The sequence below is a fragment of the Amphiprion ocellaris genome, chromosome 1 (genome assembly GCF_022539595.1).
Source record: "Amphiprion ocellaris isolate individual 3 ecotype Okinawa chromosome 1, ASM2253959v1, whole genome shotgun sequence".
NCBI classification, from domain to species: Eukaryota; Metazoa; Chordata; class Actinopteri; family Pomacentridae; genus Amphiprion; species Amphiprion ocellaris.
In genome coordinates, this window is record NC_072766.1 from 3,839,122 (window position 1) to 3,861,742 (window position 22,621).

General features: G+C 40.3%; 2 protein-coding genes across 3 annotated transcripts; one reads left to right on the forward strand and one right to left on the reverse strand.

The window, feature by feature from the left end:
* Positions 1-110: 110 nt before the first annotated feature.
* gldn (gliomedin) lies at positions 111-5,687 on the reverse strand. Its single transcript, XM_023265988.3, has 10 exons — positions 5,151-5,687; positions 4,242-4,293; positions 4,119-4,136; positions 3,882-3,980; positions 3,107-3,208; positions 2,857-2,973; positions 2,570-2,653; positions 2,355-2,480; positions 1,270-1,420; positions 111-1,181 (listed from the first exon to the last, which is right to left on the reverse strand). Exons 1-10 carry the CDS (start codon positions 5,685-5,687, stop codon positions 716-718), a joined length of 1,752 nt encoding a protein of 583 aa, XP_023121756.1. The 3' UTR covers positions 111-715.
* An 85-nt stretch (positions 5,688-5,772) lies between these two features.
* Positions 5,773-22,549, forward strand: LOC111565746 (aromatase). 2 transcript variants are annotated; one of them, XM_023265967.3, is made up of 10 exons: positions 5,773-5,912; positions 16,504-16,785; positions 16,866-17,016; positions 17,105-17,259; positions 17,333-17,497; positions 18,610-18,724; positions 18,814-18,925; positions 19,053-19,215; positions 19,354-19,595; positions 20,312-22,549. In XM_023265967.3, exons 2-10 carry the CDS (start codon positions 16,590-16,592, stop codon positions 20,573-20,575), a joined length of 1,563 nt encoding a protein of 520 aa, XP_023121735.1. In that variant the 5' UTR covers positions 5,773-5,912; positions 16,504-16,589; the 3' UTR covers positions 20,576-22,549. The 2 variants fall into 2 exon arrangements, with proteins under 2 accessions (XP_023121735.1, XP_035802180.1); XM_035946287.2 differs by lacking the exon at positions 5,773-5,912 and having other exon boundaries at positions 12,608-16,785; positions 20,312-22,548.
* The last annotated feature ends 72 nt before the right edge of the window (positions 22,550-22,621 follow it).

Consider the following 22,621-nt stretch of genomic DNA (forward strand, 5'->3'; position numbering starts at 1 on the left):
CAACAGCTTAGTTTAGGTTCAATTAGTGTAAACTGAAATGATTTTCACACCGTTAGTAACTCTAAAATCTCAAATCACCATTGCAAACTGGATATAAATACAGCAGTGTATATTTTTTTCTGACAATTTATTATCAAACACAAACCTTTATATTGACAGGAATAGAAACTGTAGCGTGTATGCCTCTCCTGAAAACCTTAATAGGAGTAATTTCCAAGTCAGTAGTCGTTCTGCTTTCAATATATATACAGTTGCATGCAAAATTATTCAACCCCTCTGACATTTTTGACATTTTGGCAAAGTGAGCAACATTACAACTGCAGGCGACTAAATCATATAAGAGGTGAACACTTAGTTTATTGAGATTTAATACCGAAGTAAAAATCAAGATTTAATTCATAATCCATCCAGGATTTCAACTTTTTTGCAAAAAGCATGTTGCAAAATTGTTCAACCCCCTCAGAGGCTGCATCGTTAGTGCTTGGTGCATCACCCATTTTGCTGCAATGACTTGCTGTAGACGGGAGGTATCGTCTCTAACAAGCTTCTGGCAGCTCCGTGGGGATTTTAGCCCATTCCTCGTGGGCAATGGTCTCCAGCTCAGCATTGTTCTCAGGTCTACAGTACTCATTATACTGTGGAGGTTGAATAATTTTGCATGCAGCTGTAGTAACAGTCATGTCTTGTTGCCTGTCGCGTTCAGACAGCATGATCTTCACTCGTCAGAGATGAAGTGAACCACATAGAGCCTGACGTAGCCCTGGTCCCACACATACAGGTGTCTGTCCTTGGGGCTGTAGGAGAGCATCGCCAGGACTCCACCAGGAGACCTCAGGTCGAAGGTCATATTCACCGGCTTCCCCTTCAGCAGGTCGAAAGCAAAGGTGACTCTGCTGTCCTTGGTGTCGGTGACGTACAGGACCCCGCAGGCGATGAAGGCGTTGCCGGCCTTGGTGCGGGGGTAGGTGGTGTTGATGTAGGAGGTGACGGAGAAGGTCTTCTGGTCCAGCTGGGCCACCATGATGCTCTCGTCCACGCTGGACGCAAAGATCAGCCACAGGCCGTTCTCGTCCGCCGCCAGCTTGAAGTAGGTCTTGGAGTTGTGGAGCAGGTAGGCCAGGTTGTGGTGCAGAGCGTGGTCTATGGTGAGAGTGCGAAGGCTCTTGGTGTGGAAGTGATATCTGTGAACAAACAAGCAGCAAGTTACAGATCGGAAGAAATGGAACAAATCACAACAGCAGGATTTCATCACACTGCTCATCAGCTCACCGGGCGATGCTGGAAGTACCGGCGATGTGATAGTAGAGGGAACCGTTGTGGACGGTGTGTCCGCAGCCTTGGTAGAACTTTCTCACATCCACAACGTCGCTGCTGTTGCTCTGAAAGGAGGCAATGCTCTGATACTCTTTCACCACACGGCCTGAGGAGGACGGAAATCAAAATGCTCACTGCTATAAAACAACGCACTGGAGAGCTTATAGCAGGGGTGTCAAACATGCGGCCCGCTGGCCAAAACCGGCCCTCCAGAGGGTCCAATCTGGCCCATGGGACAATTTTGAAAAGTGTAAAAATTCCAGAGAAGACACTAACTGCAGATTGTAAATTTGTAAAACTAGAAATTTAAAATAATTTCTAGACCATGACAAGTTGTTTTGATCATAAAGTAAAATACTAGATTGTTCATTGTTCTTTTGTCATTTTGTGTCATTTTTGTAATATTTTGTCTTGTTTTTGTTGTTTTTTGTCTGACTTCTGTTGTTTGTCTGTTTTTGTTGTTTTGTTTCTGTTTTTTGTTGTTTTGTTTTTCCTTTTTGTCTCATTTGGGTTTTTGTCGTATTTTTGGCATTTTGTGTTTTGCTTTATTGTTTTGTGTGCCGTTTTTGACTTTTTTTGTCTCATTTATGTTGTCTGTTTTTTGTCATTTTGTTTCTCACTTTTGTCATTTTTTGTCTTGTTTGTGTCATTTGCGTATTTTTTGTCTTGTTTTTGTCATTTGTCCATTTTTTGTCACTTTGTAGCTTTTTTGTCTAATTTTTTGTCTCTTTCTTGTTTTGTTTCATGTCGTTTGTTTCCTTTTTTGTCATTTTGTGTATCATTTTTGCCATTTTGTGTCTCATTATTGTCATGTTCCGTCTCATTTTTGTAATATTTTGTCTTGCTGTTGTTGATTTTTGTCTTTTTCTTGTCATTTTGATCATAAAGTAAATACTATATCTTTCAGTTCCAGATACCTGTGACTAAATGTTTTGTGTCTTTGTAGAAACACTGTGATCTGGAAGTTGTAATGTGGTCCTGAACTAAAATGAGTTTGACACCCCTGGCTTATAGAATAGTTTCTGTTGGCAACAACCTACCAGAAAAGTGTTCTGCCACCCAGATTCTCTCATCGTTCAGCTGAGCCGTGTCTTTCATCCACGTGCCAAATGTGCTCTCCATCTTCGTCACGTTCCTGGGGTTGATCAGAGACTTAATCAGGCACTCTGAGGGAAAACAAAAGAACAAAGAGCTTAGAAGTTTACGTCCACACACCACATGTTGTACAAGCCGACAGACTTATCTGAAAACCCACCGTTCTTCTTAGCAGGCTTCTCATGACGTTTCACAGCCTCCTTGACGGGTGAAGTTTCATCATTTGGAATTGCGTGCAAAAGCCCTGTTGGAGACAATTTAATCTGGTTTTATTCACAGAAAACACATGAAACAAAGTCACACGTGTTCCAGTTACATCAAAGTCTTCCCCAAATCTAATCTGAGTCTAAAATGCTCAGGAAAATGAAAATTTGAATATTTACAATTTTGGGAAGATTGTTTCATCAGCTGCTGTTCCCAAGCTGCAAAGTATCTGTGACCTCTCACCCAAAGTATGAGGAGCTTGAAGGTGGGCTCTGTGGTGCCTTGTTCTGGGGGGTCCCTGAGGTCCAGGAGGTCCTGGAGGGCCCATAGGTCCAGGAGGTCCTGGTGGACCGGGAGGACCTGTCCAAAGAGGAAACATGCATATTGGACCCTGGATAACCTTGGATTTTGCATGTCTGGACATTTTAAGAGTAACATTTGCTTCTTATATCAGTTTATTTTGGTTACAAAATGGTTTTAGTGAGAAACTTGCCCTCGATCATGACGTCATTGGATGGCTGACTCGTCTCTCCAGGCGGACCGGGCTCTCCTCGCGCTCCTTTCTCCCCCGGTTCTCCTTTCTCACCTGGCGGCCCTGTGGAGGACATCGTCCAGCAAAGTGGCTAAAGGATTGCATTCATATCCTCAATACACGCCGCCCCATTGTTAAAACATGAATTATTCCAGAGACTTGCTGGCGTGAATCATGTCCTCCACTGTGGAGGTGAACAGACTGAAGTGGGAGAACATTAAGAGTTCATTCAACCGAAGGCCAAAACCACAAGGATGAATATTAGCTGAGAATGTGAAAGAAAGGCAGCTGTTTAAAGCTCCTTTATGAATTAGAAAGCAGTTTGAATAAAATCTGATGTCATTGTGATACATGGACAGGGAATGTGTGTGTGTGTGTGTGTGTGTGTGTGTGTGTGTGTGTGTGTGTGTGTGTGTGTGTGTGTGTGTGTGTGTGTGTGTGTGTGTGTGTGTGTGTGTGTGTGTGTGTGTGTGTGTGTGTGTGTGTGTGTGTGTGTGTGTGTGTGTGTGTGTGTGTGTGTGTGTGTGTGTGTGTGTGTGTGTGTGTGTGTGTGTGTGTGTGTGTGTGAATGACTGTGCTTCTTGGTATTTTGGTGTTTTGACCTCCAGGTTACACTCAGCCCTTCTGATTGTTGCATTGTACCAGTATTCCTGCACTAAAATGGCCAACGCTGCCCCGGGCTGCAATAGAAATGGATGGTGAGTGAAAACAGAGCAGATCCTCACTCCTTTCTTACCTTTTTTTCCTCTTTTCCCATCAGCCCCGGGCGTTCCATTCAGTCCTGGGATGCCATCAGTCCCATTCTGACCAGCCATGCCATCTGCACCAGGCAAACCTACAGCAACACAAACAAGTCTTCACCATGAGCTGAATGGAAACACCATGCAACGAAGGTATGGGTCACTAAGCAACAAAGGAGACGTACAGTATGGCTTGATTTTAATTCTGGATTCAGATTTATGGGTTCACTTACCCGGCGGTCCTGGAGGTCCTGCAAAAGAAAGTTTAAAGGATGTTAGAGGGAAAAAAGTGATATTTCGTAGAAAAAAAGTGATCTTTTGGACATGATTATTTTGATTTTGTGAGTGAAACATACCAGCTATGCAGACCCCCTTGGTGCTGTTGCAAATGTCAATCAACAATTTGATCTGAAGAGAAAGAAACAGTATCAGAATATGATTTAAATGTGGCGATGCATTAAATTCTAGCAAAATCCTTCACTTAGATAAAAAAAATCCTCTAATATAAGTAAGACCCCTGCATTTAAAATGTTACTGAACTAAATATAAGCAAATTAGGTGAATGTATTATCAGCAAACTGCATCAAAACTAAATGTAGTTTGTGCTTAATATATATTTTATATGGGACTATTATTACTCATGCTAAATATGAAAAAAAGGAAATATAGTTGCAGCTGGTCATGCCATTATACCTACTTTAAATGCAGTTTGGAGGCGTAATGTGTAACAATGCATCATATTTCATCATAATAATTATATTTTAAAATAATCATGTATATGCATATATAAGTTTTCCTCTGGAATATCATGCAGTAGGAGTATGAAATAGCACAAGTGCATTATTTCAAAACTTTACTGGACTAAATGTGCTTTTCCTAAATAAATTTAATCTTCTGTGCATTGTGTAGGAAATAGTTTGCAATTGCTAACTAGTCTGTGGTGATCAGATTATTTATTTTGGAATATGCAGCATTCAAATTAATAGAAGCCCTGAAATAGATATTACAGTAACTTGATTTATGCAGCACCTTAATGTCTTAATGTTCAGTCTGTTTGTTTAGGAGGTACATGCAGTCGAACCAAACAAATCTGCAGAAAGTCAGATTCCCACAAACTGGACCTGAAACCTTCATGTCCTCTGATGTTCTCAGGCCCCAGGATTTATGCAGATTTCAACCAGATGCTGATAAAATAATGCACCATACAACAACAGACTGAGTGGAGAGCCTCTACGTGTGATTGGTTGTTTCGTTCTTTCTCTCACCGGGACCATGGAGTAAGTCATCATCATCATCATGTCATCCTGCACTTGTGTCTTGTGGTAACGCTGGCTGTGTCGATGTTTGTGCTTCATCTTCTTCTCCGTTTCCTCTCCCACCTCCTGGCTGACCTCCTGCTCGCTGAACTCCTTCCCCTCCTCCAGGTGGATCTCCTGCATCTCCTGCTGTAGCTCCTTCTCCATCTCTTCGCTCCTCTTGTTCCTGGAGTACTGGTACTGGTATTGTGGCTGCTCCCCTCCAACGCTCGCCCTCAACCCCGCCGCTCCTCTGGGCACCTCCTGGATGAACTCCACCACCGAGCTCTGCTCCACTTCAGTCAGCCTCGCCTCCGTCCGCACCAGCCGGACCTGCTGCTGATTCTGCCGGACCAGGAGCACCAGGAGGCCCACCGAGTTCATCAGCGCCACGGCACACGTCCCGTACAGCACCAAGCGTTGGGTGAGGGTCATGCTGGGCGTCGGGATCCACATGGTCACCACTTCACCTCCTCTCTTGTGAGGGTCGTCTGCCAACCTCAGCATTCACAGGGGAGTACAGTTCCACAGAAGTGAAAGAGGACAGAGGAGGTTTTATGACCTTAAAGTCCAAGATGCTGCTACCAAAAAAAAAAAAGCAAAATCAAACTAATCCAACAAGAAGGAAGCTGAAAGTCAAGGTCCTGTGCAGAATATTTGAAAGGTTCAAATAGAGTCCAGTGAGCTTCAGTGTCTGTGCTCCACTCGGGTGGTCTATCAGAAGGCTGACTGGTAAGTACAGTGGTTTGTGTGTTGGTCGCCAAGTGGAGAAGGGGTTTTGTGTGTGTGTGTGTGTGTGTGTGTGTGTGTGTGTGTGTGTGTGTGTGTGTGTGTGTGTGCGCACATGCAAACCAGTAATGTAGGAGTGGGCATTACACAATCTTCTGGGCTTGTCTGGGAAGAAACCCCCGCCTGTTCAGTCACCTGATTTATATTCATCACAACCCATTCTACTGCACCGCCGTGGGCAGACTGACATCACACACACACACTACACACACACACATGCACATATGAATGATGTACGCACAAAAGAACTCACATACATAACACATGAAAACATATTTCACTGTAAACAAAGAGAGTGATCAGTTATTTCATTATATAGGTGTCTACTTCTTTATTTGAATTATTATTATTCTAACAGCTGAATCAATCTGGAATTAAAAGAAAATCCACAGCATCAAACCACATTAATGTCAATATAATTCCACCGAGTTGCTTCATCTCTCTGTCTTTCCTGACTCCTGTATCGTCTCTTAATTTTCTCCCCTCGGCTCTCGTCCTTGTCACATTCTCACAGTCCCCGTTCACCGGCGGCAACAATGACCCATTTCCATTGCTTTGATTTGGGCCAGAAACGTGACATTTTACCAGAAAAATGACAGTTCAGCAGAAGAAGAAGCAGCTCCAGGCATTTCAAGGTTCCTTCACTGTAAAAGGTGGCTGGGACTGCCCTTTTTTTTTTTACTGATGTGATGGTATAAATACTTGAACAACAACAGTAACGTGCTTTAATAAGTCAGTTACCTGGTTAGTGTGATGATACGGAGCAGGGCTGGGCTGAGGTAGCTGACCTACATGCTCTTGCAGCCACAGCAGGCCCTTATAACGTAGACAGAGGAAACAGGCATGCAACATTACTAGACTGAGCTCCTGTCTGCAGATTGTGGGCTCCTGCTTCAGGCTGTAGGTCACTGATGGCCAGTTGTTGGACAGCTTGAATCGCTCCAGCAGATGTGTGCACATGCAGTCTTAAGAACGCCGAGGCCGTCCCTTTGTTGTCTCTCATTCGCTGTCCTCGGAGCTCAGTCAGCTGAGACAGAACAAAAAGCAGAGAAAGGCGGTCATTTATTAAATGGAGTCAAAATATTCAAGGAGAGGGAAAAGTGTACGGCTAAAATCTTAGGGATAAATTTATAGTTGAACAATGAAACTTCTCCCACACTTGATATGATTTACTGGACAAACATATAAATGCAGCGTGTCATATTTTAGTAAATTCTATCCTTTCTTTTTAACAGAGGGGAAGAAGGATTTGTCAGTTTTTGATGCTGCTTCTGGAACATTATCCCAGTCTTTCTGAAGGGCTGGAGGAAATTGATGGACATTTTAGGAGACAGGATCGCGTTGTGAGACACGTCCATTCAGAGCAGATGTTGGATTATTAATGTACTTGTTATATGTATATGAAGTCCAACATTTTCAGCTGCTGCTATGGAAGGATTATATACTGTGGCTCCAAGAGGACACATGTTGTCTTGTTGAAATGTCCAGTGATGGCAGCGAATTAACTGAGTAACCATGGATGTGAGGATTTCATGAACCCTCGTGTTGTGCTGCGGGTCATATTGAGCCCGAAAGTTTGACAATGTGGGGGAAAAAATATTTTCACAGTGAAAACTTCCACATTTTCAACATTTTTGAACATTTTTGGTGAAAAAAAAGAAATGTTTTTAAAAAACAAAAAAAACAAAAACGTCTTCACAAAAAAAAATCGACCAAAATCCAGTGAAATTTGCTAGATTTTGGTTGATTTTTATGTGAATGTTCTTAAAGAAAATTTTAGCAGTTTTACTGATATATATGGAATCACTTCAGATGTTTTTAGGATTTTTTTAGAAAATTTTTTACAATTTTTTTTATTTTTGGATTTTTTTCAGACAAGGAAACAATATTTTTTGGTGCCCGTAAATGAGGACAACAGGAGGGTGAAAAAACATTTTGTGCACAGTTGACTAAGTTAAATCCTTCTAACAACCAAAAAAAGATCTGTAATTTTTTTCACTGTCAGAAAACAAGACCATTTTACATGCTGCGTTTCTATTTTTTCAGAAATATAAACTCAGATAAAGTGATTCATTAATTAAATGTTGACTTGCCAACACAATCCTCTCCACCTGTGGTCTTCTGATGACCTGTTCTGGTTGTGTTTCCTCCTTCCCGAGGTGCAGCTGCTGGGAAAGCAGCCTTATCTCTTTTCTTCGAGAGGCTGAGAGGTCCATGTTGGTGTTGCTGCTCCAGACCAAGGACAGCCAAATGATCAGACGTGTCTTTCAACAGACTTCATCCTCCCTCTCACTTATTCTTGTTCATAGGTTTAACATCTTCTGTTACTCGGATGTCACAGTTCAGCAAATCAAAATGAAATAGAAGAAGAAATTCTATTAAATCAGTAAAACAGAAAGCATATTGTACTTTAAATATGTTTGTTTACACTTATTGTAAACATTTCAGTGAAAAAATACAGTTATTAAAATAGTTTAAGTTCAGTTAAACTGTTGAGGATGTCTCAGGCTTTCAAGTGAAGCATTAGATGTTATGTTAAGCCGCGATTCCACAAGCATCTACTCGGCGCGGTACGGTTCGCCACTATTGTATTTGACTCGGCTCGTCTCGGTTTAGTTGTTTTTCCATATAGCCTCATCGTGGGTGGAGTCGTCATAGCGCAGCGAGCCGAAAGTCCCTTAACGTCATTTGCGTGCGACACAAACGCAACATAACGGAGACGATGGTTCACCTGCTGCTCGGTCTGTGGCTTTCTGTCAGATTCAAAGTAATAGAAGAGTCTGAGAAAACTGAGAGCGGCGAGTCGGAACACTCAGGAGACACACAGGAGAGTTTGGGAGGCGATGCAGCAGTATCAAGCTGAAGACAAGAGGATATGAACGAGACGACATATGAGGGTAAGCTAATGCTAGTTCGCTAGCTATCATGTATCAGTCCTGTGACCGACCCTGTACTGACTGCAGTTTATCGCTATTAGGTATTAAAACATGTATGCTGTGTATGTGTTTCAGATGCTCTCTGATGAGACTTCATGGGATTTACCTGAAGCAGCAGCACATGAGCCTGCAGTGGCACAAGGTGTAGAGGAGGAGGACAGAGATGTACAGGATGCACTGATGCACTACGTGTCATGCAAAAGTTAAAGTTATTCTTCTTGTTATACTTCTGTTTTTCTGTCCCCGGACCGCTATTGTTTTCTTTAATGCAATTCTGACAATAAACTTTTGTACCTTTTGCAGATGTGTCTGTGCTATTGTTTTATTTGTGAAGGTTAGCAAGATTATATGACAAATTAAACACCAAAACATTAAAACAGCTGTTTTAAGAATATTCCAGTTTGATAAATCAGTATTGCTTTGGTGTAATTCAGTCAACGGAATTATGAACCATAAAGGAGTTTGTCTTAAAACATGTTAAATCCCATTAAACATAAATGCATTATTAGGGAATACAGAATTGTTTGGTTCAGACTGTTGACTCTTTTCCTACCAGTGTCTTGACAGACAAAATGAAAAGTTATGATGCAATCACATAAGTCACAAAATAGTTTATTAGTCGCTTGGACGGTCCAATTTTCTGTTGCACCTTTTCCTCTTGCCTAGACCAAAGACAGAAAAGTGATCAGAGTCAGCTTTAGTAAGTACACAATATACAAGGAATTTGGTTTCGGCTGTTGATGTCACACTAGGAATATGGAAGAGAATAATAAAAAATAAAGAAACTATAGAAAGAGGAACAGGAAGAAAAATGAAATAGTAGCAAAATTAAATAAAACAATATATACAGAAATTTACAGCTAGCCTGGAATAATCACATTAGCATTAGTGGCAGGTGAGACAAACTAATCCCCCAGCAACCTCTCTGACTCAGAGTGTTGCATGGAGATTAAATCTTCAGTACAGATGCACAGACCGAGAGCGTTTTCTCCGGAGTGCTCCACCTTCACTTTCTAATCTCCTGGTAGCAGAAAGTGTGATGTCAAAAGAGCTTGTGCTGCTCCATTTTTTATAGAGGAGAGTCTCAGAGGCACTCGTAGAACTCTGTGCCACCTTGAGAAGACGGGGGCAAAGGAAGACCTGCTGAGAGATGAGCAGTAAAAATACAGCAGGGATGATCTGCTCACTTCTATAGCACGGCATGTGTAAATACAGGCAAAGATCTGCACTAGAAAATCATTTAAATATCTTTTTTGTCATCCAGATGTGTGTATCTGAACCTCCACGCCAGTTTTCTTCAATAAAGGACTGATCAAATTAGCAAATTCTATTTATCATTTGTTTTTAAATGACAATATAATGTGTCTCTTAAGATGCTGTCCTAGTTTTCTCAAAAAATGTAGCTTTTTTCCCACTTTTTCTGTTTTTCTACAGTAGAAGAGTCAACACACACTCACACACACATTTCAGCCTGATGGAACAGTCCACCTTCCATCAATTAATCATCAGCCCTTTCATCTTTAATTAAACTCACTATCTTTAAAGCACACCTCTTCACGCATGCCATCGCTGTGGCTGCACACACACTCGCTCGTACGCACAAACAATGCAGTGCTCTGTGCTTCCTTATGGCAAATGTTCAGTGGGCGCATGAGCGCATGAACACACGCACGCGCGCGCACGCACGCACGCACGCACGCACGCACGCACGCACGCACGCACACACACACACACACACACACACACTTGTGTCTTGGGATGTGGTCTCAGAGGATGAGCTCCCTCCAGGGATTCCCTCAGCCACTGGCCTTCCCAAATTCTGGCTTAGGACCAGCTCCTCTGCCTCCGTTACAGGTGGTGCTGCTGGGCCTCCTCCCTTTTTACAGGCATCTGCTTTCTTTCTGTTGGCTGAGTAGAAGTCTGTGTTAGTTTAAATAGGCTTAATTATTTAACAGAACATGATATGGATGCAGACATTTAGACTATGTGTGGGATAGAACCACTGCACAGTCAAACAGCCACTTAATAATTAAGCTACTTTACAATGTAAAAAATGATCAAAATGAGGTAGCTCCAGGAGATTATGCCGACTTCTTACCTGTTTGAACAATGTTCTTACATTTCATCTTCAGCTGCTGCCACATGCGCTTCTCCCCTGCAGGATTGCACCTAAATGAAATAACAGAATAGGCTGCTATTAAACAGTTTTCCTGTAATATTATTGTGATTTAAACTTACGCATTGACTCGGGCAGCAATGTTCTCCCACACCGTCTCCCTCTTTTACAGCTGCAGGTGTTGCACTTCTTTCTAAAAACGTGTTCGTAGTCGCCATATGAACGAATTAAGATGTCCAATTCAAGTGGTGTAAAAAAACGTAGCTCTCCACTTCCCCGTTGCCACGGTGACTCGTCGAATCGGGGTTCCATTGATGCTCTCTTTTTATAGTTGCGGTGCACTCTGGGTGAAATTACTCCGAGTTGATTAAACCAACTCAAATCAGCCGTTGTTAAACCGAAGAGTTTCGTATCAGAGTAGATCAACTCAGAGTTCAGGGTTAAACTCAGAGTTTGTTGAACCTGCTTCGTGAAACGGACCCAGGATTATTTAAGGGACGGTTTGGGCCCTGAGTTGGACAACGCAGGCACAGACACAGAGAGACTTGCAGACAGGTGAATAATGGAAAGAGTTTCATTTAAAAAGATAACTAAACTAGTACATAAATGGAGAGCTGAACTGGGGAAACAAAACTAAACCCAACTATTCAAAACCCAGCAAACACTACGAATACAGAAACTGAAGTCAACCAATACTAAACTGGATTAACAAAAGTAAACTAAGGAGGGGTACTCACAAGACGGAGAAAAAGGGTCGAGGAAAAAGGAGTCCAGAAGTGGGGAAGCAGAGTCCATGTTAATGCGCTTATATAGTGAGTTTGAACACGTTTTTCGAAAGAAGTGCAACACTGCTGCAGCTGCAAACGAGAGGGAAACGGCGTGGGAGAGCATTGCTGCCCGAGTCAATGTGTAAGTTGAAACCACAATAATATAGCAGGGGAAAACTGTTTAATGGTAACCTGTTGTGTTATTTCATTTAGGTGCAAGAGGGAGACTGCCTGGGAGAACATTGCTGCCCGAGTCAATGTGTAAGTTGAAACCACAATAATGTAGCAGGGGAAAACTGTTTGATGGTAACCTGTTGTGTTATTTCATTTAGGTGCAATCCTGTGAGGGAGAAGTGTATGTGGCAAACAGGCAAGAAGCATTTATCACTGGATAGACTGGAAGACAAATTCTGGCTGTTCTATTACCTCCACTGTGTTTGTTGAGTCTTCTCCTCTACAGGCTGGGGACCTGGAACCTTTGACTGAATTTTAAGTAACTATACACTGGTGCGTGATCTATCTATCTATCTATCTATCTATCGGCCTATCGGCCTATCTATCTATCGTGTCGGCCTATCTATCTATCGTGTCGGCCTATCTATCTATCTATCTATCGTGTAGGCCTATCTATCTATCTATCGTGTCGGCCTATCTATCTATCGTGTCGGCCTATCTATCTATCTATCTATCTATCTATCGTGTCGGCCTATCTATCTATCTATCTATCTATCTATCTATCTATCGTGTAGGCCTATCTATCTATCTATCGTGTCGGCCTATCTATCTATCGTGTCGGCCTATCTATCTATCTATCTATCTATCTATCTATCGTGTCGGCCTATCTGCCTGTGGCACTGATAGCTAGACATCTACTACTAGTAATTATGATGAATAAAATTCATAAAACAATAACATCAGAACAATATGTAAAAATGCTATGTCTTACATAATGTCTTATTGATACATTACAAATAGTCTGTAAACCTTTAATTACTGTTTCAGATTTGAAAGTTGCAACATACTGCAGAAACTCTATATGCTATTACATTACCAAAGGAAGTTTTCATTATTAAAACCCGCACAGATGTGATTTAATATTATATATTTATTTGTTGTCTTTAACCCACTTCTCATAGGTTTGCCTAACAACAAAATAAACCCTATCCTTTAATCAAGATCTTGTTACTGCAGAAAACTACAACTTCATCCTGTGACATTCATGTACAACTCCATACTTTAATTTCCTCTATATTTTGAGTTATCACTAACAAATTTACAAACAACTTACTCAAAATCAATCACACACCACAAATAAATATATGCAATACTTCAACCACCATATTACAAGGCCAGATCTACAAATGTAAACACTGCAACACAACTTAGACATGACTGCATGTTCACAGTTGAATTATGTAAACTATTGGAAAAACAAACTAAACTAGCTCTTTCATTTGGATGAAATAAAGAAAAAGCTCATCACCTACATCTTCAAATTAAACAGCAAAGTGTTGCTCTCCTCTACTTGCAGCAACACAAGGAAAAACAACACAGACCACAAGAATATCACAGGCCCTCTCAATAATGACCCTGAGGTGACATAGACACTATAAATCAGCTTTCACCAAACCTAGGATCATCTACACCTGTGCTCTTGTCCTACAATGAGCCTGGTTGAAGTTCTGTTGGGGGTCAAGTTAGAAGATCATCACTCTGGCTTGACATGGTAACCTCTATCACCCAGCAAAACACCATCAAACTCTCCTGTAATGTACACTGGATACATTAGAGTATATTGAAGAACATAGACAAGTCAATCATATTGTTAAAATCTTTAGGCAGCTTAGCACATTGCAGTCTATTGCTCAAATTAAACTCATCACAAATCCTCAAGCCATGAACAAAACCACACCACTTGACCTCCACACTAGAAATAATATATGCAGCACCACATATGATCTTGACAGTGCAGACACAAACGCAACATAAGTGGAGTTTATTACATAAGTGTAGAGAACAAACTGTAAAGCTCCACTTTCTGCGGCACATATCTCCCAGTGTTTTGCGAGAAAGTTGGAAGGGCAGAGAGTTCATCTTCTGGCTGTTATCAAATCTCATTCCCAGCTCTGCAATGCCCCCTTAAAGTTGAATTCTGTGATAAATTCCCCCAAAGTTGTTCAGGCCAGTCGCACAAAATCAATTTAGTCCAGACATCATACATGTTTTGACATTTAACTACTGTCTATTAGTCTTGTTTGCTCACTTTGGAATTCTTCCCACACATGTGGCTGAAGACAAAGATGCTCTTGACCACAACACAGAGCCCAGAGACAAGGTTACATTAACCTCTGCTTTTGGTAGGAACAGCGGGGTTGTCGCGGCTTAATCATGCAGAACAATCTAGGACCGAGCCATCATGCAGGGCATCGCTGTCGACGCAGGGCCTCGGCACACAGTCGGCCATTTCAGCTGCCACATTCTTGGACTCCAGTGTGGGCGGCGAGTGAATTCACAGAGTCTTTTATGCAGAATGAGCCAACAGAACAAAGGCAGAGGCAGCATGGAGTCACAGATCACAAAATAAAATGAAATAAAATAAAATGAAATAAAATCGCCAGGATTAAAAAGTAGACTAAGGGACACAGTCGCTTTGTTTATTCATTTTTTGTCCTCAGTAAATAATTAAATGTCTTGTCTTTATTTTGTACTAGACTGCAGAAAAGTGTAAAAATATAGAAAAGCTGTGTATGTAACGGTTACAAGCGTTTTAAAATACAGCATTGTGAAGTGTGAGCAGAGGTCCAGACCAAATATATAAAGGTTCCTGTTCACTTTAATATTTCAGTCACTTTTCTAGCACAGGGGTGTCAAACATGCGGCCCGTGGGCCAAAAGCGGTCCTCTAGAGGGTCTGTTCCGGCCCTCAAAGTGTAAAAATTCCAGAGAAGACATTAACTGCAGATTGTAAATTAGTAAAACTGTAAATTTAAAATAATTTCTAGACCATGACAAGTTGTTCTGATCATAAAGTAAAATACTAGATTGTTCATTGTTCTTTTGTCATTTTGTCTCTCTTTTTTGTAACATTTTGTCTTGTTTTTGTTGTTTTTGTCTTTTGTCAGACTTTTGTCATTTGTCTCAGGTTTTCATTGCTTTATGTCTCATTTTTGTCGTTTTGTGTCTCATTTTTGTATTATTGTGTCTAGTTTTTTGTTGTTTTTTGTCTGTTATTGCCTGACTTTTGTCATTTTGTGTCTCATTTTTATTGTTTTGTGTCTTAGTTTTGTCGTTTTGTGTCTCATTTTTGTCGTTTTGTGTCTTGTTTTTGTAATATTTTGTCTTGTTTTTTGTCTTTTTTTGCCCGACTTTTGTTGTTGTGACCATAACGTTAAATCCTGTATCATTCAGTTCCAGATAGCTGTGACTAAATGTTTTGTTCCTTTGTAGACACTCTGTGATTTGGACATTTTAATGTGTAAATGATAAACTGAGGCATAATATTTTTGAAATTGAATTTATTTTTCTCAAGAAATTTCAGGTTGTTTATACTGTTTTGTAAAAAGATAATTCCTTAAATGTGAACATTTTCAGAACGTACTTTTTTGCACTAAAACAGAGGAAGAAATTGGAGTTATTTCTAAGTTATTATGCTCTAATTTTACTGATTTGCCCCACTTCAGATCAAATTGGGCTGAATGTGGCCCCTGAACTAAAATGAGTTTGACACTCCTGTTCTAGTGAGTTATTTTATTCATAAAACAGCCTTCCTACATGATAGTCTGACAGCAGTTCTCCACTTTACTCCACTTTCATTTCTGATAAGGAACATTGTTACATACAGCCCTCCATTAGCTGCACTTGATTGTTCCTCAAAGTGCTGCAGAGAAACGAAGATCAGCAGGACACCAGTCAGTCATGGGGCCCATATATTATTACATATATTCATTCATGTATTTATTCTTCTTTCTTTTTTTTTGTTGGCTCAGAAATATCTACGTTTTGGGAAACAAAACTTTAAATGACAGAATATTAAAGGTAGCTAAATCTACATCTTATTTTCTAATCTTAGAGTCACAAAATAGGCAATGTGTGTATGTTTATATTTATATTATGTCTTCATAACTTTATATATGAATATTTCAGTGAATTATGATCTGGTTTAATGGCTCACAGCTCTGCTTCTCCATCTACTGGTGGTGTGAAGGACGAATCTGGGTGCAATCACAAATACTATAAGCTCTAAATGACCCCTTAAAGTTACATTATCGAAAAGCAAAGGGAAATTGTCAAGAAACTATAATTAGACCTGCAGTATAGAGGCCAAATATAAAAGAAAATTGTGAACACGTACCATTTAATCCCAGCATTCCTTTATTTTCCTTGGAAAAAAATAAAAGAATGTAAAGTAAGAATGAAACCTTGATTAAATCTTTGGAAGCAGATAAAGCTGTAATGTTGACAATAATAACACAGATGTTCTCACAACCCCAGCTGTTCTTGTGCTGCATTTTTAACCTTAATTCTTTTGATGTTCAAAGAAAGCACCGCAGCCTCTTTCTCATCACTGAAGTGTCAAGCACCAGCTCACACCATCTCAGTCCTGTACTCCCAAGGGCACAGGCACAAATCCAACCCCTCAAGGTTACAAGTGTATTGTTTACCATTTTCCCCTCTCTGTTGTGGCTTTTGCATTACCCTGACCTGGCTCACCACCAGCTCGGTCCGCCTATAAAGACGAAGCCGAGGCAGCCGTCATCATTTGGACCCCAGATTTGTGCAGGTGCTTTGAAATCTTCCCTCCTATGGATCTGATCTCCGGCTGTGAACGGGCGATGACTCCTGTGGGTTTGGACGCCGTCATGGCCGACCTGGTCGCCATGTCCCCGAACGCAACTGCAGTGGGATCACCGGGCATCTCCATGGCAACCAGCACCCTAATCCTGCTTGTGTGTGTGCTGCTGGCTGTGTGGAGTCACACCGACAAGAAGATTGCACCAGGTCAGTTCAGCTCACTGATCACGTTAGATTTGACACTGAAGCTGAAATCTGTTCATATCTGTTGTCATTTCCCACAACAGGTCCTTCTTTCTGCCTTGGTTTGGGGCCACTTTTGTCCTACATGAGGTTCATCTGGACCGGAATAGGCACAGCCAGCAACTACTACAACAAGAAGTATGGAGACATTGTTAGAGTTTGGATCGATGGGGAGGAGACACTAATACTCAGCAGGTTGGTTCCACCTTCAGTTAATGCTGAAGTTACTAAACTGTCAATGTGCAAAATAATAATCTCCTGTGTCATTTCTTTTTACAATAAGGGCATCAGCTGTGCATCACGTGCTAAAGAATGGACATTACACTTCACGTTTTGGGAGCAAACAGGGACTCAGCTGCATTGGTATGAACGAGAGAGGCATCATATTTAACAACAACGTGGCTCTGTGGAAGAAGATCCGCACCTATTTCACTAAAGGTAACATTCAGCTTTAATCAGACGCAGCTGACTGGTGGAGCTGCAATAAATCAGAACAATCCTCCTGTTTCAGCCCTGACAGGTCCCAACCTGCAGCAGACGGTGGAGGTTTGCGTCTCGTCCACACAGACTCACCTGGACGAGCTGGACAGTCTGAGTAACGTGGATGTTCTCAGTTTGCTGCGCTGCACCGTGGTTGACATCTCCAACAGGCTCTTCCTGGACGTCCCTGTCAACGGTAAATAGGCATGCAGAAATGGTTATCATGCTGTAAATGAGGATAGATGTTGTCTGAAAGGATGCATTAAACTAGGGGTGTCAAACATGCGGCCCACGGGCCAAAACCAGTCCTCCAGAGGGTCCAATCCGGCCCTCAAAGTATAAAAATTCCAGAGAAGACATTAACTGCAAATTGTAAATTTGTAAAACTACAAATTTACAATAATTCCTGCACCTTGACAAGTGGTTGTGATCATAAAGTAAAATACCAGATTGTTCATTGTTCTTTTGTCATTTTGTGTCTCATTTTCATAATATTTTGTCTTATTTTTTTGTTTTCTTCTTTTTTTGTCTGAGTTTTGTCGTTTATTTCTCGTTTTTGTCGTTTTGTGTTTCCTTTTTGGCTCATCTCAATTTTATGTCTTATTTTTGTCATTTTGTGTTTTGCTTTATGCGTTGTTTTGTGTATCGATTTTGTCGTTATATGGTTTTTTGTGTTGTATTAGTCTATTTTTTGTCCTTTTGTATCTCGTTTTTGTAGTTTGTCTCATTTTTTGCTGCCTTGTAACTTTTTTGTCAAATTTTTCTCTTTTTTGTTTTGTTTCATGTCATTTATCTCATTTTTTGCCATTTGGTTTCTCACTTTTGTCATTTGTGTCTCATTTTTGTAATATTAGGTCTTGGGTTTTTTTTTGGGGGGGGGGGGGGGGTTGTCTTTTTTAAACTAAAATACTATGTTGCTCAGTTCCAGATACCTGTGACTAAATGTTGTGTTCCTTTGTAGATAAACTGTGATCTGTAAGCTGTAATGTGTAAATGATAAACTGAGGTATAATGTTGTTTAAATTTAATTTATTTTTCTTAGTAAATTTTGGGTCATTCGTGATGTTTTGTAAAAAGGTAATTCCTTAAATGTGAACTTTTTTGCACTAAAACAAAGTAAAAATGTGGAGTTGTGGTTATTTAAAGGTAATTATGCTGTGATTTTACTGGTCTGGATCACTGGAGAAGAAATTTGGCTGAATGTAACTCTTGAACTACAATGACTTTGACACCCCTGCATTAAACACACCGTATGAATCCAGATACAGTGAATTTATCTGACTGCTGAATGCATTTTTCTGTATCCAGAGAAAGAGCTGTTGCTGAAGATCCAGAAGTATTTTGACACATGGCAGACGGTGCTGATCAAACCTGACATCTACTTCAAGTTGGGCTGGATCCACCAGAGGCACAAAGCAGCAGCGTGAGTCACTCTGTTCATTTATCATTCATATCATGCTTCTTCAGACTTTTTTTTTTGTGATCAAATGTTCTGTATCTATTATCTCACAGCCAGGAGCTACAAGATGCCATAGAAAGCCTTGTAGAGCAGAAGAGGAGCGATATGGAGCAGGCAGACAAACTGGACAACATCAACTTCACGGCAGAGCTCATATTTGCACAAGTTAGTATAAGAACAGCATTTTTAAGATAAGCATGTCTCTTTTTGTTCTTTTTAACACATCCTTGAACCCATGTGTTAGAATCATTCTAATGCTGTACATCTAATTCACGTTTGTGTGTGTTTCCAGAACCACGGCGAGCTGTCTGCTGAGAACGTGATTCAGTGTGTTCTGGAGATGGTGATCGCAGCACCAGACACTCTGTCCGTCAGCCTCTTCTTCATGCTGCTGCTGCTCAAGCAGAATCCAGATGTGGAGCTGCAGCTGCTGAAGGAGATAGACACTGTTGTAGGTAAGAAGCTGCAGGAATGAAGACACTGACACGAGACTTCAGATGCAGTCTGTAACCGTTTTCAGATCTGAAGCATGCAGTTCAAAATTACAAACTGTTAAGCCGCTGTTTGGACTTAATGCTGTGTTCTTTCTGAAGGTGAAAGACCGCTGCAGAAAGGTGACCTCCAGAAGCTGCAGGTCCTGGAGAGCTTCATCAACGAATCCTTGCGCTTCCACCCGGTGGTGGACTTCACCATGCGTCGAGCCCTTTCTGATGACGTCATAGACGGCTACAGGGTACCGAAGGGCACCAACATCATCCTGAACACCGGCCACATGCACCGGACAGAGTTCTTCCTCAAAGCCGACCAGTTTAGTCTGGACAACTTTGAAAAAAATGTGAGTAGTGTGGATTTTATTTTTATTTTTTTGGCTTAATTCCACCTGCAACACTCAGAAGTGTAAGATAAAATCACTTATATTTGATGAATTTATTTGTTTATTTGATAGGGACAGTGCACATTAATGAACATCTATTTAGACAGCAATATGCCAAATTATAGAAACTATGCTAATTTATATCCGTAGGCCCTAGGCAGGTAAAAAAAAAAAACAAAAAACAAAAAACACAACAGTGAAACATAGGACAATAGGTCACAATAAAAGCACATTACAAAAAGTACACAAAGAAAACATAACAGTGAAGCATACAGTGAAACATAGGATTATAGATTACAATAAAAGGACAATAGGTCATAATAAAAGCACATTACAAAATATACACAAAGAAGTTAAAGGTCAAGACTGGTTCAGAAAAGGTTCAACTAAACACTTAAAGGCATTGAAATTCTATTTTTAAGTCGTACTGTGATTGATGGAGACTCGTGAACACACAATTCAACAAAAAGCTGAATTCATTTGGGGTATTTCAGTGTTTCTTTTTTCATCGTTGTTCTTCTCACTGGTTTGTCATTTACTTCCATGTACCAATCAGGATTTAGAACAATCTGATTAAACCTCACACACACAGTCCATTATATTTTAGACAGAAACCTTGATTTGAAGTTTTGTTTTTTGGGTCTTTAGCTCAGTCTCTCTTGTGTTTCTTCCTCCAGGCTCCACGTCGTTACTTCCAGCCGTTCGGTTCGGGCCCTCGCGCCTGCGTTGGCAAACACATCGCCATGGTGATGATGAAGTCCATCCTGGTGCCGCTGCTCTCCCAGTACTCCGTCTGCCCCCATAAAGGTCTGACCCTGGACTGCCTCCGACAGACCAACAACCTCTCACAGCAGCCGGTGGAGCATCAGCAGGAGGCGGAACATCTCAACATGAGGTTCTTACCCCGACAGAGAGGAAGCTGGCCAGAGAATGACCTTTAACTGCAACTACATGTTTCAATAGAATACACATTTACACACACACATATATATATATATATATATATATATATATATATATATATAAAATTTCTAATGCTTCATTTATGCTATCTCACAACTGTACAAAGCTAAGTTTTATATTTTGATATCCCTTATGTCTTATGTAAGTTTAGACATGCTGATACAGAAATAAATGTAAATTACTGAGCCAAAAGTGGTATATTCTTTTCAGTAGAGTTCTCTCTTTTTTCCTGAATGTAATCAGGAATATTAATTGGGGAAACTTTTGTAGTGTTTTTCAATAAACTGATATATTTTTATTGTTTTGATTTGATTTTTAAATCACCTATACCAGCAAACTCACCAATTAGAACATTTTTTTTATTAATAGTTCATTATAGGCGCTTAATGTATTAAGAATACATTTTTATTATTAGAATGCATAATTTTAAGAGGGAATAAAGCATTTTCAAATACTTGTATATTAAGTTGAATTAACTGTGTTTCCAGAATAAATTTAACAGCAACATATGTTGATTTAAAAAAAAAATCTAACATAAAAATGAAATAATGGAATTATTTAATTGATGATAATGAAATAAAGAAAAAAGAAAGTACACAAATACATGAAATTAAATTAATGAAGGTATAAAATATCAGAAAATAGAACAAATAAAACAAACTGTGCCACCAGTAAATGTGTTTTGAGTAAACTCCAACACTAAACAGCTACAGATAAACAGCTGAGAATAATGTAGAGCAGGGGTGCCCAACATATGGCCCGTGGGCCAAAACTGGCCCTCCAAAGGATCCGATCCGGCCCTCTGGACAACTTTACAAAGTGTCAAAAAATTACAGAGAAGACATAAACTGCATTGTAAATTTCTAAAACTGTACATTTTAAATGTTTTCTAGATCTATCTTTTTGTACATTTTTTGGTAAAGATTTCTACGGATGTCTTTCACTCCACTATTTATTTATTTTTTATCATTCACTTCTTTATCTTATATGTTTAAAAGGGAGAAAGTCGTCCTGAATTTCATTGTACACTGTGTATAACAATCTTAAAAACATAGTTCATTAAATGTGAACATTTTCAGAATGCACTTTTTTTGGACTAAAATAGGGCATTCTGAAAATAAATGGGAAAATTTGGAGTTGTAGTCATTTGTAAGTTAATATGCTGTGATTTTACTGGTCCGGCCCACTTGAGATCAAATTGGGCCCCTGATCTAACATGAGTTTAACACCCTTGATGTAGAGTAAAAAAAAACACTCTTGCTTCTATTTTTGTGTTTGCAAATATAGCTCAGCAGAGGGCACTGCAACACTGAAAACACTGATGTGATCTTTATCTTGAAGCATAGCTTGAGTAAAGAAACCAATCTGTCCATTATGTTCAGTCACTTTGCCTCTGGCCAAATGTTTCAACACATTTCACACACAGATGCTTTAATCTGTTTTGTTTCTGCTCTTTAAACACTAGGATCACTCATAGAGCTGTAATGGGAACACTGTTCCCTCTAAACTGCGCGCGTGCGCAATTGCGCACTGCTGACAGGTCTCCGCGCACAGAAAATCTGCGCTGCGCACAGAAAAAAAAAATCCAACCTAAATTGTAAATAAAATAATCACGTAACAATTCATTCTGTTCTATTTTTCAATGTGAGTCAGTAAGTGACCGGTGACTGGCTGCTGCAGCCAATGATGCGCTTCACATACGTATTTACCATAGACTGTATATAATGATATTTACGCAGCTAATCGACGTCAGGAGTCCTTATGTGCAGCTACCGTTGTTGTCATAGATATGAATGAGTAGATAGGACACGCCCCTTTGAGCTGCGTGCTACAGCGAGGCTAAGCTAGTGGGGGAAAAGTTTCAGTGCATTCCGTTGATGTAGACGGCGTGAACACGGAAACAAGAAGTATGCTGGCTCACTGTGCTGCATACAGTTACACACTACGTTGTACGATTGAGACAAGGAAACTTGGAATGACTTTTCATAGGTAAGAATAGTTTTTGGCCCTTTTTTCATTATGAA